We start from the raw sequence: 16,835 nt of genomic DNA, 5'->3' as shown, positions 1-16,835 counted from the left end.
TGCGAGCTGGATCCGGCTGCTCCTCGCGCGACTTCCGGGCCAGTTCTCGCGAGACTTGGCGGCGGCGGTGGGGGTCAAAGGGCACTGAAGCCTGCCCTCTTCCTGGCAAGACAGGGCCCGGCGGGGGGCGCCGGGGGCGAGAGGCCCGGCGGGGACGCGCGGCCCTGGGGGCGCGGCAGGAGCACGGCGGGGGGGGGAGGGGGGCTGCGCCTTGCCTCCGCCTTGCCTCCGCCTTGCCTCCGCCCCCAGCGGGCCTGCGCCACGGGCAGCAGGCCCCGCCGCCGTGGCGCAGCGGCTAGGCCCGGGGGTGGCCCTCCGCCCTTGCCAAAGGGCAGGAACGAGTTTTCCTTCGTTTCCTCTCAGCCGTCCCGCCGCTCGTCGCGCAGGGCGGTCGGCCCGCGGTTCGCCCGCCTTCCTGGCCCGCTGTTCGCCCGCCTTCCTGTCGCGGGCCGCGCAGCGATGCCCCGAGCCCATATACGTGCTGTTTTCGCAGAGATCGTGCGTGCCTCGCCGCTCTTAGGGCCGTTCTCCTCTGTGCGCGCCTGGGGCCATGTACCTGCAGCGCCTTTTCCAAGCCCTGTGCTGGCCGGGCGCCGGCACAGCCCGGCCCGCGCCGCGTGCAGCGCCGGGGCTGCTCCGGGGCAGGCGTTCCGGGTCGTTCACCTGTAAAGCTGTAATCTTTGACGTGAACGGAGTGCTCCTGCCGGCCCCTTACAAGGTAGCTGCAGGTGTGTATCCTCATCTTGCCTTGCTCTTTGTATGCACCTAGGCAAAACGAATTCCACGTTTCTTTATCGGCCATCCCTGGTTCCAGTAAGATATTCAAGAATTTGCTTGCAGTGACTTCAATGGTACTGCTGCCCAGCACAACCAATTACACCATCCTCAGTACTAGCACTGACAGTAACTTACCATTTCGTTGATGTCTCCAGGTCTGGGCTCAAACACATCAGAAGATTAAACTGCCCTGCAATAACACCAACCAATCCCACCTAACAATGGCACCTGATGCTTCAGGGTGCTTTAAGGGCTTAGTGTTTTCACCCCAAGGGTACCACGTCTAAAATAAGGATAAGGTGCTTTGGTTTGGGGGGTGCCAGAACCTCTTTCTCTGGCTGGGTAAATTACCTCAGTCCAGCATGTCTCATGGGTGCTGGTGTTGTGTCTTCTGAATCCAATTTCAAGGTTGTAGACAGATTTCTAGCTAGTTCCCCGGTTCTCATGATGCCATATGTGCTAACTTCTGGCTTTCTGACTTCTTTTCTATATAGCCTGGGAGCTCCAGAATTGTATTCCAGCTGGCACCATCCAACAAGCTGTACTCGCTGGAGGGGAAAATAGTCCCTCTCTGAAGTACGCCAGAGGAGAGCTGACGACTGTGGAGTTTTTGCAGGAATTTGGACAGCAGTGCTTTGAGATTGTAAGCCTCCTTTCTTTGTGCTTCTGGACTACAGGGAAATGGGATTCTACAATGTGGGAACATCATGGTTCAGTAAGGAAAGAGGAGCTTTTAAAGAAAATGTTGTGGTTGTTTGTGCTTCGTGTATTGAACAAGAGTTACTTCAGATTTACTTCAGATTTAAAGGCTTCTTAAACATCTAGGAAGTATTGCTATCTGATCAGGGCAGATAGCACTGCCCTCATCGTTCTGGTACTCAACAGAGTGATGAGCAGATGGTGCCTTCACTTCCACCTGCTTCTTCCTCCACATTCCTTAGCTTTCTAATTTCAAGAGACCTCCAGAATCAACAGAGATGATAAGTCAGAGACAGTCCACCACAAAGGCATCCCCTCTCTTATTTTGCTCGATTCGCTGGCTGAGACCACTTGAAAGGCTTTTGCTGCTGATTCCTGCACAGACACTCCTGGGAGATGGAGACTGTGGTCTCTGGAGAGGGTTCTTAGGCTCGGGAGAAGTCCCTCCACCACAGCTTGTGTTTACTAAATCCAGGAACACAATGTCAGAGACCTGTTTTTCATAAAGTCTTTCTGAAACAGCTCAGTTTAAAATGCAAGTTCCTTTCCTGCCTGCTGAATGGTAATACTGTATTTAACTCCAGGCTGCTTTGGTTCAATGGCAGGCACAATTCGAGTACACTTCTCTTTCCCCAAATCAGACCTGTAGCTTTTCTGCTTTTCTGTAGAATTAGTAACCTGAGAATTCCATTTTATTTGGTCTGAACCATGAGATTCTCTGGTAGCCTTCCACTGCCACAGGAAGTAGGACAGCAAAATAAGGTGATCAGACAACCTACCTATCCAGCCACTCTGGCTCTTGCTTTTCCTTCACTGCTTAAAAACCACTTATAGCTAATTATCTTTACTGGGGGTTTCTGTGGTCTCTTAGGCAAAAGTTTCTGTTCCAGTGGATTCATTTCTCTTTGACCTAATCAGAAATGAGATGATAAAACAGCTCCCCATAATGGCAGAAGCAGTACAATGTATCCGTGCGGAAGGTCTTAAGACAGCTGTTCTGAGCAACAGCTTCTGTCTGCTGAATGAAGAGAGCGTTCTGCCCCTAGACCGAAAGCAGTTTGATGTGGTAAGCATTTCTCTATCTAGCTCTATAGCTCTAGCTCTCAATCTCTCTTTCTACGTATTTTCCATTGAAAATCCAAGACTGTTTAAAGTCATCTTGTCAACATTATATCATTATCGACTCATCTTTCTGTGTATTATAATAGCAACACTTAGGTCTATGAAGTTCTCTTGGTATACCGATGCTCTTTTATGACAATCTGTGGTACCTTTCATCCCAGTGTTTCATCAAAGCACTTTAATAACCATGGCCTGTCCAGTGTAATCCCTCATGTACTGTATTACTTGTGTAATGGCAGGCAACTGCACTAGTAATACATAGTAATACATGAGAAAAAGTGCATAATAATTGTGGGGGCAGGTAATGAGTAGCAGGGGGCTGTAATAAATGTCAGGGAAAGTGTAGTATGTTGGAAGGAAGTGTAATAATTTCCATGGTGGCATAATAAGTGGCATTGGGGTGTAATAACTGGTGGGGGCAATATCTATTGATATCAAACCTTATCAGTCGGCACTGATACCTCCCATTCCTGCCACGCATGCATAGCTTTCTGTCTGGCACCAGTGTTGCTCCTGGTAGGCACCGATGACTATCTCTCAGTATGAAGTTTCTTAATATTGATCCGCCTCAATACGGAGCAGCACTGGTGCCTGTCAAATGCCAGACCTATCAATAGTGTTTGATGTCGATATCAATAATAAGTGGAAGGAGCATGTGATATGTTGGAAGGGGATGTAATAATTTGCAGGTTTGTGTGTAATAAGTGTCAGGGGGCCATAATAAATGTTGCAGGAATGTAATATGTCAGAAGGGGGTGTAATACTTTGCGGAGGGGGCATATCAAATGTTGGGGGTGTGATAAATGATGGGGGAGGCATACTATATTGGAAGAGGGCATAATAATTTGCGAGAGGGGCTTAATAAGTGGCGTGGGTGCATAATAACTGGCAGGGGCAATATTTATCAGTATTGATATCGAACCCTATTGATAGGCACCGATTTCTCCCGTTCCCGCTCTGCATGCGTAGCTTTTGGTCTGAGGCTGGTGTTGCTCTTGGTAGGCACCAAAGGCCATCAACACTGACCGTTTTTGACCTCAATGGGCCTTGATGAATATTGATTTCCACATATATCGCTAGAGCACAACATTCCTCCCCACCAGATAATTATACCCCCTTCCGACATATCACATGCAACTTCCACTTAATATCGACCCTATTGATAGTGTGAATATCTATGGATGTTTTGCCTAGCAATAATTGCAGCGGATAATTGCTGTCAGCATCTCTACTGCTGTGAAGATTACCATGGTGTTGTTGATAGGTATAATGGCCAGTACAGCACTTCTCCAGGGTGTCTGGAAGGTGATGTACTCTAGCACTTCCTTGGACAGCACTGAGCAATTAGTTCAGCATGTCCTGGGACATCCACTGAGTCACCTGGATCATGACATCCCCTTGGATATCATCCATCCAAGGACTGGCTGATCCTCTTTAGTTTATTTGAACTGATAGAGCCACAGCCAAGGCAATTAGCACCCAAAAAATTACCTGGATCACATCTTATTCAGCTCTGTCAGCCCTCTGCTCTTTGTGTCCTTTATTTCATGCATAACTTTGCCTGTAAGTCTCGCTTCTACCCTCCTGTGCTCCATTTCCAATACTGCTCAGGTGTTTGTGATCACAGCAGATTCATGCATAAACCATTGTTTGTCACTGTAGATAGTTGAATCTTGCCATGAGGGAATATTCAAGCCGGATCCTCGTATCTACAAGCTCTGCTTGGAGCGCTTGGGTGTTCAACCCCAGGAATCCATCTTCCTTGATGACATCAGCCAGAACCTAAAGGCAGCAGCCCAACTTGGCATTAAAACAGTGAAGGTACAAAGCAATGCAATCAGGGTAGGCTTTGGGTGTGATTTCTAAGTCCAAAAACTGTGCTGGACTTGAATGGCTCGGGACTTTCAAATGGCAGTGGCAGACCTCTGCTGCCAAGCCTTTTATTTAGCCTGTCATTATTCTTACAGGCTGTTGCAGGGTTGAAGGGGAGCACTGCTGGCAAAGTCTGCATTGGCCTGTTTCATTCCCAGCTCTAAACCCTACAACTAGTGTAACCATGGAGAAGTCACTTCTCTTTGATAGACTTCAGTTCCTTATTACAGAAACAGACTTAACCATATGGTTGAGACAACTGTGTCTGTCCAATATGAGATTTTAAGGGATATTTAATAACCTTCTGGGAGCTCTGAGGCTTCAGAGAGCTGTCTTCTGAGGGCTGGATTACCTCCAAACTTTGGAGATTTTGCTGCAGTGACGGGACTAGTGGGGAAAGAGCAAGCACAGGAAAGATGGGAAGAATGAACTCTGCTGCCTGTGCACACAGGGAATTCCAGCTCTTATTCCAGCCCAAGCTTGCAGAGATTTGCCTGTGCCGTTGGACTTGGACAGCAGAGACCAAGGCGAGTGGCTCCACAAATACTGGTAACGGTTTCTTTATGTTGGCAGGGAGTGACCAGTGAATGCCTATGTGTCTTAGCAGATCAGTGCCTTTGAACTCACAGATAAATGTATCACAAGCATGCAGACCTCTTTCTTTATTTTATCTTCTATCATCCAGTCTTTCTTCCTCCCTCCTGCTTTCAGGTTGATGATACAGAAGTAGCTCTCAAAGAACTGGAAACCTATCTGGGTTTTCCTTTGCAAGGGTTTGTTCCATATACTCGTTCAGTGAGACCAGCCATGGGGATCCCCAAAAATCGTCTCCAAAAGTACCTTGAAAATGCCTTCAGTGGCCAGGCAACAGGTATTGTAATGCTTTTTGCTCTTCAGCCTGAAAGTTCACATATCTTGGAGTTTTTAGGTTTCAGGGATCACTCACTGTTGAACTGGGAAGCAACATTTTAGGACTTCTTTGTGTGGGAGGGATTAAGTTGCCAAAAAAATGCCAGGCATATTCCTGGCCTACTGCCATCTGAAAGATACTGCCATGGTCCCCAGGGGTTTGGGACAGAGAAGCAATGTGTAGGTTCCTGGTTCCTGCAAATGAGATTTCAACCCCAAGCACAGGAAGGGAAACTAGATCTGGAGAAGTAGTGAAAAAAATAATCCCAGTCCATGCTTTTGTCTGCTGATCGTTTGCTTGCAACCATTCAGGTCCATTGATGGTACGGCAGTTTGACCATGGACAGCCTACCCTGACCTACTATATCAAGTTTGGAGATAGATCACTAGTGCTGAAGAAGGAGTCCTCTAATGATCTGCTTCCCACAGGCCCTGCTGTCACCAAGGAATACAGGTGAGAAAGCAGCTGCTCTGGTTGTGTTTCTGGTGCCAGTTGACAGGTAGAGATTGTCATAGGAGATCCCCAACAGCCCTACCCAAGGGACAGTGCTGTATAACAACCTTGAATTTTCTGGTCCATGTCACACACAGTTCACACACTTGCCTCCCACATTGTCTTCCCCTGCATCTTGCAGCATAGCTCTGTATCTGTCCATTTGCTACAGCTAACTTGAACTGTCCTGGATTGGGAGACAAGGCTGTACTACTGCCCTGCAGCGGGGGGTGAACGTGCAATTGGCACCCTGCACTCAAAGCCACTGTGGAAAGCACCCTTCCCGTTCCTGCACTGTGGATCCTCCTGGGCCATGTGGCATAACACAGCTCTCCTAGCACATCAGATGGAACAGGATCTCTTTAGAAGTCCCTATGTCCCATGAGAACAGAGGCTTTCTGAAATCTCAGGAATCCAGGAGGAAAGATGATCCTGCCTGATAGATAGGGGCACATTCCTCTTGTCACATTTAAAGAGCATTGTGTGTGATTCCAGAATGACACTCTTTGTTCTGAATTGGTGTCCAGCCAGGCATAGCGAGGCATTGCTGCTCTTGTCTCTTCTGTTAACTAAAGGGTTGGCATTTTTTTTTGCCAAGCAAACATGTTGGTTGTTCCCTCTCAATCTGTTTCCAAAGGGGACGATTGCATTCTTACTTTGGAGTTTCACATGCATGGTCAGATACAGGTCACAGCCCATCCTCTGCCTCGCTCCCCTTGGCTCACAGTAGTGCAGACTCCCTCAGGTCTGCTTTCTCCCACATGTGAGCTCCCATGTGCTAGGTCTCATGGCGGGGAATAAGTGGCTGTGTGCCCCCTCCCAGGACTCATTTGAGTGGGGGGCCTTGCTCAGCAGCCCATGCCCAGCAGCGTGCCCCCTTGTGTAGTGTAGCTGCTGGCTGCTCACGCTTTGGTGTCAGGCGCCGTGAGTCAGAGGCAGGCTGCAGCACAGCCCACAAATGAGCGGTGAGGAGCCTAGCTGAGGGCAAGCCCTGTTGTAGTGGGGCTGTGCTGCAAACCAGACTGCTGTGCCACACGCTTCTGCAGCAGCAGCAGAACAGCAGGACGCTTAGGTGCTGTTGTCTTCTCCCCTTGGCTTTCCAGGGAGTGTGTTGGATGGATCCTGGGGTTCTGGGCCATATGAAAATTTTGGTGTGTTTCCTTCCTCTGGCCCCAGTCATGTAATTTTAGTGTATTTAACACTGAGCATGGAAATCTTTAATACTGTGCATCTGCCTAGTAAAAGTGCAATTCTAGTATCAATTTCATACGACTTACTGTGCTCGCATGGCTCTCTGACTTGCCCTGGCAGGATACTGAAGGCTCTCTCTGAGGCTGGTGTTCCTGTTCCCGCTGTACTTGCTCTCTGTGAGGACAGAAGGTAATCTTGTCCCTCAGCTTTCACTCTGTGTTTGATAACCTCAGCCAGAGCCCCGCAAAAGCAAGGAGAAAAGAGAAGGAGGTGCTCATGCCAGGGCTGGATCAGGTGTGAGAACCCAGACAGGCAAACAGGGTTGTTTGGGTGGAATGGCACAGCAAAGGCACAATGACTCCAGGGATGCAAAGGGGGCTGTTGACCTGAAAAGATCCCTGGCCTGGCTGCTTGTGTTTTAAAATATGATATCCTGATGGTTTGCAACTCCTAGTGGTTTTTATTTAAGTGTAGTGTTTACAGATTCTGCAGAGTGTTTACAGGTTCTGGCCTCTGTCCCTCCTTTCTGCCTTCCTTTGGCTGTAGTGGTGGTGGTTGTGGTATAGCAACACTGCATACTGTTAAACAGCTGCTAGGAGCTGTCCCAGGAGCTGCTGTCTCCCCCAAACCAGGCCTTACAGAAGTGCAGTGGCCGAACTAGTGTTTGCCCAGTCTTGGGCTAGAGGAGCCTCTAGAGGTTCAAAGGACTTAATGTTTTTATTTGACTTGTTTTAGGTGTGTTCTTATTTTAGCAATTAATTAAAATACTGTGTTCCTTTGAAAAAGGACTATAAAAGTTTTATGAGGCTTCCCACTGACTCTGGCTCAGTATGCTCAGGTTTCCAATAAGAAGGTGATTTTTCTAACTGCTAGACCTCAGACTTGCCCCGTGATCTGAAGATCTGACAGCAGCGAGTCTGTGCCTGTGACATGCTATGTAGTTCAGTCCTTAGGGAACAAAGGAGAGAATCTAGCTCTCCCTGTAGCCGCTGTCGGCACAGCTGTGCTCAGATCACTGCCGGCCACTGTAGTAAAGTGTCTCTCTGCACTGCCAGTTAAATGTGTGTCCACCGTTCATGATGTTTGCATGCAGTCTGATAGCCAAGCTCCAGAGCACACTGCAAGGGGAGCAGGGAGACAGTTGGTGCTGTAGCCCGGCCCCAGCCCTCTTCCTGAGGCTGGAGGGACAGAGACTGAGCATGCCACAGCCATGCCACCAACAGGTGGCCTGAGCTGGGCTTGAGCCTGAGCCACAGCTGGGAGGAAGTGCTCGCAGAGCAGTGCTCTTGAGGCTGCTCATCATGCCGCATGGGTAGAGCCTGAGAGCATGCTCTGGGTGCAGGTGAGATCTGAGAGGTGTTAGGGAGCAGGATTACCCTCAGACATGCTGGTTCCACCTTGCTTTCCCAGCACCCTTGGCACACCTTTCTACCTGATGGAGCATTGTGCTGGCCAAGTCTACAGGGACGTCTCCCTCCCCGGGCTGCAGCCTAGCCAGAGGAGGGCTATTTATGCTGCCATGAGTCAGGTGCTCTCCAAGATCCACAGCGTAGACCTCAGAGCAGCCAAACTGGAGGACTATGGGGAGCATGGTGAGAGAAGGCTGTGTATGCTCTATCGCTGTTTTCGCTTCCTGGGTATCAGCATTCCAAGGGACAGGTTGGGTACAGGACTTGGGCAAACTTGGTGGCAGATGGGAAGGAGGCGTGCAGCAGAGGGTCTGATCCCCAGGCCTGCTGTGAGGGTGTGGAAAGTTGCTTGGGATCCTCCATGTCTGTGTTTTGTAGTCTCCAGAGTTCCCTGTGTTTAGCAAGAGCTGCACTGTGGGTTCAGGGATAACCTGCTTGCTGCTGTCTCTGACTAAACTTCCTCAGCTTGTCCAGGCTCTCTGCAGGACTATCTCAGCTTCTGAAAGTTGGTAGAAAAGTTACATTTTCATCCAGGATTGGATTATTTGCATCAGAATATCAAATCCAGAGCCTAGTTATGAATGTATGAGACCCTTGGAAATAATCGTCAAATCCTTGGAGCTTAACTCAGGGTGCTGGGCGGAGACCTGTTTGGCTGTTTGTTTCTGCTTGCACCTTTTATGTGTCTGTTCTGAAGCTTTTTTGTGCCTATCCTTTTCCCCGAGAGCCTTCATTCCGTTATTGCAGGTAATTACATTCAGCGGCAAGTTCAGATCTGGACAAAGCAGTATCAAACTATGGAAACTCATGTTATCCCAGCCATGGAGCGACTCATTGAGTGGCTGCCTCTGCACTTCCCTGAATCCCAGAAGACGACGGTGATACACGGTGATTTCAGGTACTGCTTAGCTGACAGTACTCCCTGAAAGACAGTAGAGAGGGAGAGAAACAACATTCAAGATCTAAAAAGGTGCTGAGCAGGGCTGGCCCAGCAACCTCAGAGCAGCTGGAAACCTGTGCTTTGGGTCAGGTTCAGCTTGTCCTGGGTAACAAGATCAAGGAGTGTCAGGAGCCCTTTGTGTCTCTCGTGAGAAACATACTGCAAGAACTCTGGCTCCTGCTGTCTTGCACCCAGAGCTCCCACATTTTCCCCTTGTGTTTATCTACTGATCTGTGGCAGTTTAACTGGTGCTCATTTTAGAATGGGACATAGTGGTCAAGAACTGAAAGCCTCGACTCCTGAGATCTCGTTCCAACCTTGCTGCCTGCTTGGCATTTCAGAGTTTCTTGTCATGACTACTACAAATACTGGTCTAATGCTGGGGAATTTTAAACCATTTCTGCACTATTCAGAAATCAGTCCTGATGCAAGTTGCTAATGATATTTGGTGCTTAAAGAATTTGTGTGATTGGTGAAATGCTGCAGGATGCATGGCATAACTTGCTTGCTGACAGTGTTATGGATAAAGTCACTTAGGAGTGTGGTGGCTGTGGACAGAGGCGCAGAGGCGATGAATGTGGAGAGCTACTTCAGCAAGGAGAACTTTTCTTTCTGTGTTGTCAAACCCTGGCTGCCAAAGCTGTGAGACCCCGAGCGTAGGTTTTTGCCAATTCTGGGCCAAGGCTCCTTTGCACGTAGTGTAGTACACACACACAGTTTCTATGTGACTGGAAGCAGGTGAGCTCTCTGCAACTTGGCAAGGATGTTCCCCTTTCTTTTTCTTCCTCAATAAGCTACTGCCCACTCCTGGGAGTCACGCTGTCACTGAAGGCTGTACTGAATAAAATCTATAGCACACAACAGTGCAAGGCCTTGAGCTGTTGTATGCTTTAAAATGACCAACAAATCCCCCTGGACAGGGACTTGCCTGCATTGCTTTTTGGCTAGGCTGTCCTTTCACATCTGTTAATGATCTGAGGCTCCAGATTGTCTTATTTCGTTCTTCAAAATATGGCTCAGTTCATTATTAACCAAGGAGTTCACTATTGAGTAATCTCCGTCCTTCCTGACCTATGCTTGCAGAAATTAATGTTTCACTTGTGTAGCCTCCCAAACCAAATCTTGCACAGACCAAAGAGCATTGGAAAGCACCTACTGCTGCTGAGCACTGGCATTTCCCACCTCCCCCTCCTTGGAACTTTTCTGACCTCTTTTCCCTCTGATACAGGCTGGATAACCTGATTTTTCATCCAGAGAGGCCAGAAGTCCTTGCTGTCCTTGGCTGGAAGCTTTCAACTCTAGGAGATCCCATCTCTGATGTGGCAAATAACTGCATGGCCTACTTCCTGCCACCTCACTTTGATACACTGAGAGGTACAGAGAGGGGTGAAGTCACATTTGACAAACAGAGATAGGAATCAGAGTTCAGAAACAGACTGGCTCCTGCCCAGGGAGCTCAGCTGACAGTTGGGCTCATTGCATTTCAAAAGGGCTGCCTGTCTCATACCGTATTTCCTACCTTGTCCTTTCTGCTTTCCCTGAAGAACGCCCCACCATCCCTTTAGGACAGAGGCATCTTCCTGTATGTGCAGTGATTGCTGTGTCATGGTCACTCCATCTCCTGTTTGCCTCGGATCTGCCACCCGTTTGATAAGAAGATGCCCCGGCTGTGAACTTGGCCACGTGCTCCCTCTCCCAGCTGGTTCATTCACCCTGTTCATGAACATGGACTTTTGTTAACAGTGGTGTCAGGGCTGGCCCCAGAGAGAAGAACCCTGGTTCACAGCTTGCAAATCTGGATTTAAAAATCCATTTTGATTATTTTCTCTCATTTCAGCTGTAAAACTTGGGAAGTTGTTTTCCAGAGGAATGAGAAGAAACAGATCCCCCTTGGGTGGAGGACCAAGCTATGAACTAAGCCAACTTGTCTAGAACAATTTTGTCTATGAAACTATATACTTGCAAAAAGGAAAAACCTAGGGGTAAACAGTTAGGAAAATTACTCCCTCATGCAGGAGGAAGAACTATCAGCCACTGCTTTCCTATTCTCACCCCAATGAAGAAAACTCCCTTGTATACTTTTCACCTAGGTGGGTTGGTGCGAAACATCCATTTTTTGTATGGAGGCAGCATGGCAGCAGTTCATTCCCTTACGTGAAGGGTGATACTGCAGTCTCATGTTCTCTGCATAGGTGAGAGCCACGTCCCAGCCGAGCCCTGTCGGTTACCCCTGCCCATGTTGGCTGCAGCAGCTGTTAGCTGCCTCTCGTGTTTTTTTTATTCTGAGCAGTCCAGAACTTTGGGGCTGGTTGTAGGTGAGTGCAGGTGCAGCCCATGCTTAGAATGACAATAGTGACTGTCTCCACTGCTCCACAGCCTGCATGGGTCTGCCACAAGCCTCACAGCATCCCTAGAGCACTCTGAACTCCTCGCTGTCTGCTGACTCACTGTTGCTTCTTTGCATCTTCCAGGCTTGCAAAAGTGTGATCTGAGGCATCTAGGAATCCCCACAGCCGAGGAGTATTCCCAGATGTACTGGGACCACATGGGAATAGAGCGCCCCAAGAACTGGAATTTCTACATGGCCTTTGCCTTTTTCCGACTGGCTGTGATGCTGCAGGGACTCCACAAACACTCTCTGGCAGGTGAGGAACCCCATGCCAGCCCTGCTCCGCATTGGGCCGCTGCCCCCAGCTGTGCCTCTGTGCACAGAGAGCTCTTGGGCTAAACCAGGGGAGTTAGGCTGGCAGCACATGCTGCAGTGTTCAGGCACTCCTGGCTCTGTGTCCTGAGAGCTCTGAAATTGCAGACAGCAAAGCAAAGCCTGGGAGATAGGATCTGCAGGAGACACAGGTAGTCTTGGGTTTTCATCACAGAGCTTCCATAGGAAGTGAGAGGTTGAAATGAGGGATTTAGTTTTACCTCTGTATTTGGAGATGAGTTGTTTGGGAATATATGTGCAACAAGTTATTGCTGCATGCAGAGAAGAGAGATGGGAATAGACTATTCTTAAAGCACAAAGCTCTTCCCACACACACAACATAGGCTCTGGAAGGTGTGAGGCTATTTACTTCTCAGGCAGACTATATTGTGCAGTCAGGTTGTGTCCTGGAAACAGAAGAAAGGGCCAAAAGGATGTACAGAGAAGGCAATTCCCCATCTGCTGCTCTTTGCTGGAAGCAAGTTCCCAATTGCTTTTTGCATTTATCAGAGGCTGTTGCGTTGTCACTTTTCTTTCATGGGAGAACTGAACAGAGTCTAGAGCTCAGAGATGTGTCCTACAGGTGGAGCTCTCAGACTTTCAGACTAAGCACCAGCTTTTGCAGAGACTCAGGAGGATGTTGCTGTGAAATCTCAATGGAGTTTATTTGCATGTATCAGATCTGACCTGAGAGTTTTGCTCGGAGAAAGACAAGGTGTTATTTTCCTGTTCCTTAGAGAGGAGCCTTCCTGAGCCCTGTGGGGCTGGCCTGGGCTAGGGCACATGGCGAGGTTTGGGATGTGGCTGCATAACATGGGCTGCCAAACAGCAGAAGTGTCCAATTCTTCCCTGTCACCAGGCCATGCGAGGCCAGTCCCAGGTGAAAGTTGCCAGGAGCGTGCAGAGTTCGTGGCTGACCTGGCTTGGGATTTTGCTACAAAAGAAGGATTCCGTGTGTTTAACGGCCTCCCCACCTCAAAGCCTTTCATACGACCTTACAGTACATGGGCCAGGCTTGGACCATTCTTCGTCAGGAGCTATGTTACCCTGCCACATCCTGGGGTAGCTCACGTGCTCAAAGTCCCTCTGATGGTTTCCCCCACTGGCCTGTTGGGGGCAGACCAGGGTCTTTACTGCAAGCTGGAAAGGGTCATGAATGTCCAGAGGGGTCACCAGATTTCCTGGCACAGACGGACTCTACATTCTCTTCTTGAAAAACCTAAGGTGAGTCACTTTCCTCTTTAAAGTAACCTTTGATGCACTTGCAGCAGGGTGGGTTCTCTTGGCATGCTTCTAGGCGCTCTTTGCATTCCTGGTCGCATCAGACGCTTGTAGAGCCCTACAGCTAGGAGCAAGGGGGCAGGATCCTTTGTTGGCAACATTCAAGTGGCAGAGTTCATGTTATGGGCAGCAGTGATTTCAGAGGCCAGGACTCCCTTCCAAGATGAACAGATTAATGCCACGCCAGCTGTAATCACTGGCACTGCTCCACCAACGTGCAGGATCAACACATGCTGCCACCAAAGCTGATGGAGTCCCCAGAGCTTGGTTGGGCTTGGGCTTTTCAGTGCTCGCCAGTCCAGTTCTTGCTCTCTCCATTCTCCCAGCAGGGCTCTGGAGCATCACTGCTGTCTCTGTGGGAAAGGCTAAGTCCATCCTCCTTACTCCCTAGATGCTCCAGAGCTAAGCATGGCTGGGTCTTTTTGTGTGCTGGTTTGGGAGGTTCCTCAGATGGGCAGGGAGCTGCTCACACACTCTACAGCTTCGTTTCCTCCCTTTTGTTGTCTTATCCTGCTCTCCCTAGCAGCAGCTCTCCCTGCAGTCAGCCCTGTCAGCAAACAGCCTCCTGCCCCGTGATAAGGGAGTGATCAGGCTTTTGGTGGCACAGACACTGGGATGCCTCTTGGATTTTGGCCCTGCCATCGTCCTGGGCTCATCCTGGGCATAGAGCAGCAACTCCTGCTCCAGTTCTGAGTTGCTTAAGCAGAACACTGACTGTTCCTGGTGATGAGGAAGCAGAACTCGAGTATCAAAATGACTTGCCCATGGTTACTTGGCAAAGAGGGGAGTAGAACCAGGTCTTGAATAGTATTTTAATTATGCATGTCTTCTTTTTGCCAATGCAAGGCAAGTTGGGCCAATAGGCAGGTATCAGGGCACCTGGGTCCCGTTCCTATTGTTTGCAAACCACTTGATGATTCCACTTCCCAGTGCTGCTGGTGGACATGGCGCAGCTCAGGGTTCTGGCAGCTCTGGCTGGGAGGTCGTGTAAACAGATTTGTCAAGAGTGGTGTCCTAGGTAATCATTCACAGTGTGTGTTATGAAAGCAAATGGTGCTATCTGTGGGTTGGTACTGAGGTTATATTATTAACTTACTCTAGTGACAGTATCAAATTCTAGCATGTTACTTAACTCCCTTTTAGCTGCCAAAAAGAAATTCCATTGGTTGTTCAGCCTTTATGAAGCATTTCCTTGTGTCTTTTAGGCAAAAAAACCAGCAAGAACCTGCATTTCAGGCTACTTAACAGCTGACCACCTAAGAAAGCTGAAAAGGAGGTGAACAGCACCTCTAGGGAACCTAGAGGTGTTGAACTGAGCAGACCTCATCCTCTCTCTTCTTCCTAACTCTCTTCCTCAGACCTAGGAGAGAGTCAGCACATCTCTGAATGCCAGGATTGCCACACTCTCTCTGCTCCATGCCCAGGGCTTGTGGTGGAGACACTGCTCTTTGTCTGGGGGAGCAGACAGCCCCTCATCCCTGCCATCGCTCCTTCTATCCCACTCTCTTTCCCTTAACGTGATCCCTGCATTGCCAACCTTTGCTGTGATAGCATGTTGTGAAGGCCAGCAGAGGAGTAGTGCTGCCTGTGGAGGAAAGATAATGCAGTGAAACAATGAACAGCTCTGCAGTCCTGGCTTGGGACTGTCACAGCGCTCATACGCTGGGCAAGGGCAAGCCTTCCTCATGCCAGCTGGCACTGCAGACACCAAGGCTCTTCCCAGCTGCAGCTGCTAGAAAGGCTCCAGTCAGTGGCAGGAGTTGTTGAATCAGGCCATCAAGGGCTCTGACTTCAGGGGAAACTCTGAAGCTAAGGCAGTACCTGACTCCCTGGAGCTGGGAGGAACTCAGAAGACCCCCTTTGCCCCATGACTGCAGTGGATATCTCTGGGGACCAGCGGTGATGTGGACCAGATCATCAGCAGAAACAGAATCATGGGCATGATTGTGATAATTCCCGGGCTCTTTGTTTGTAGTGTGGCATTAATGCAATATTAAAGTGATGGCCCTGCTTCCTTGAGTTTGCCTGATACAGTGACAAGTTCAGCTCTTCAATACTTTATGCCCCTTTTGCTCCTGTTGGAAACACTGTGTGTCAGGACAGTGGGATGTGCAGCTTACAGCTTCCGTAACCACTAAGTAGTCGGCCTGGCCTGGTCTGTGTGACAGGGTCCCAGTGCTGACTTGTATCACAGCACCAGAGCTGGCACTGGTTCTTCCAGCTCAGAAGGCCTGTTGGCCTCACAGTCCATTTCCACAAGGCCAGATCTATCAGCTGCCCAGGGTTGGCATTGGGTCCTTGCTCTTTGGGGCGCTAGGGGTACTACACAGGATGGCTGTGCTAGGTACTCAGTGCAGCAACCCCAAGGCTGGAGGGAAGTCCCGTGATTTGGCCTCTGCTGATGGTTTTTCAGAAGTGAAATTCAGCTCCCTCCCAGACATTTGGAGTCTCTGAGCCTGTACTCTGCCACCACTGCCAGTTTGGATGGTCTCCTGGCAGGCACCTGACTTTGCACCTCCCACTATCTCATCTTTCAGGCAGGCTCTATTGCAGCCAGCTATTACAGGGCGGAGAGTTTGAGGCAGGGAGCTGGGTCTGCCAATTAAGTATGCTCCATTGCATGTATTTTTAATGTTGCTGGGCTTGCTGCTAACCCCTGGGGACGGGAACGGATCTAGTCAAGAGGAGCAAAGGCATTAACACAGGGCTAATGCCCTGGGTCACCAGCTGTCCAAGTATCAGCAGAAAACACACGAAGGACAGCGTACGAGAGGTTAGCCCTGAGCAAGGTGTGACTGCAGCTCGGCTCTTAGATCCGTCCTGTGGATAAGCAGCCTGACCCGGTCTCTCTGGGAGGCACACAGTGTGCACAGGCACATCTCTTCTGGGCTGCAAGCATAACAGGTCTTTCTGGTGTATCCCCAAAGTAGTTTAACACATGCAGGTCTATAATGGGAGAGAAAACATGTTGGAACAAGTGGTCCTCATGAGTGGCCACCTCATAACGAGCTGCAGTCGAGGACCCACTGCCTGCGGCACAACTGGGAATCACATACCCTTCAGGCGATACGGGTGTCCAAGGACGAGAGAGGCTGAGATCCCTGCACAAGAGGATTTCTTTTCAGCTGATCTAGCAAACATGCAGCCTAAGCTGAGCCGTGCTGGATAAGCTTGGGCCATTGCTTCATCTCACCGGGCTTCAGGGTTCCTACCTGCAAAATAAGGCAAATATTCTCCTCATGAATTAAATGTCTGGAGACCTTGCAGATGTTGGAATTATATGTTACTACCAAGACTTCCAGCAACCTGAGGACAGCGAGTTCAACTATTTTTTAATTGAAAAAATGTACAGTTCTCCTGTCTCCTTTAATTAATCAGAGCTACCAACTCCCAGTTGCCCCTCACAGACTCCTCAGCAGCAGTTCTAAAGGAGTCAAAGAA

The 16,835-nt window shown here is 49.3% G+C and overlaps 1 protein-coding gene across 5 annotated transcripts; it reads left to right on the top strand.

Moving 5' to 3' along the window:
* The first annotated feature begins 207 nt into the window (after positions 1-207).
* On the top strand, positions 208-15,405 carry ACAD10 (acyl-CoA dehydrogenase family member 10). Of its 5 annotated transcripts, XM_062590569.1 has the most exons (13): positions 208-728; positions 1,272-1,420; positions 2,348-2,542; positions 4,261-4,419; positions 5,182-5,341; positions 5,692-5,833; positions 7,184-7,252; positions 8,474-8,655; positions 9,220-9,370; positions 10,641-10,786; positions 11,884-12,057; positions 12,973-13,337; positions 14,600-15,405. In XM_062590569.1, exons 1-13 carry the CDS (start codon positions 551-553, stop codon positions 14,672-14,674), a joined length of 2,145 nt encoding a protein of 714 aa, XP_062446553.1. In that variant the 5' UTR covers positions 208-550; the 3' UTR covers positions 14,675-15,405. The 5 variants fall into 5 exon arrangements, with proteins under 5 accessions (XP_062446553.1, XP_062446554.1, XP_062446556.1 ...); XM_062590570.1 differs by lacking the exon at positions 8,474-8,655 and having other exon boundaries at positions 9,200-9,370; XM_062590572.1 differs by lacking the exon at positions 14,600-15,405 and having other exon boundaries at positions 12,851-13,057.
* Positions 15,406-16,835: the final 1,430 nt, after the last annotated feature.

The sequence above is a fragment of the Rhea pennata genome, chromosome 17 (genome assembly GCF_028389875.1).
Source record: "Rhea pennata isolate bPtePen1 chromosome 17, bPtePen1.pri, whole genome shotgun sequence".
NCBI lineage: Eukaryota > Metazoa > Chordata > Aves > Rheiformes > Rheidae > Rhea > Rhea pennata.
Note: the sequence above shows the minus strand (reverse complement) of the source record. Positions and strands in the feature narration are given on the sequence as shown.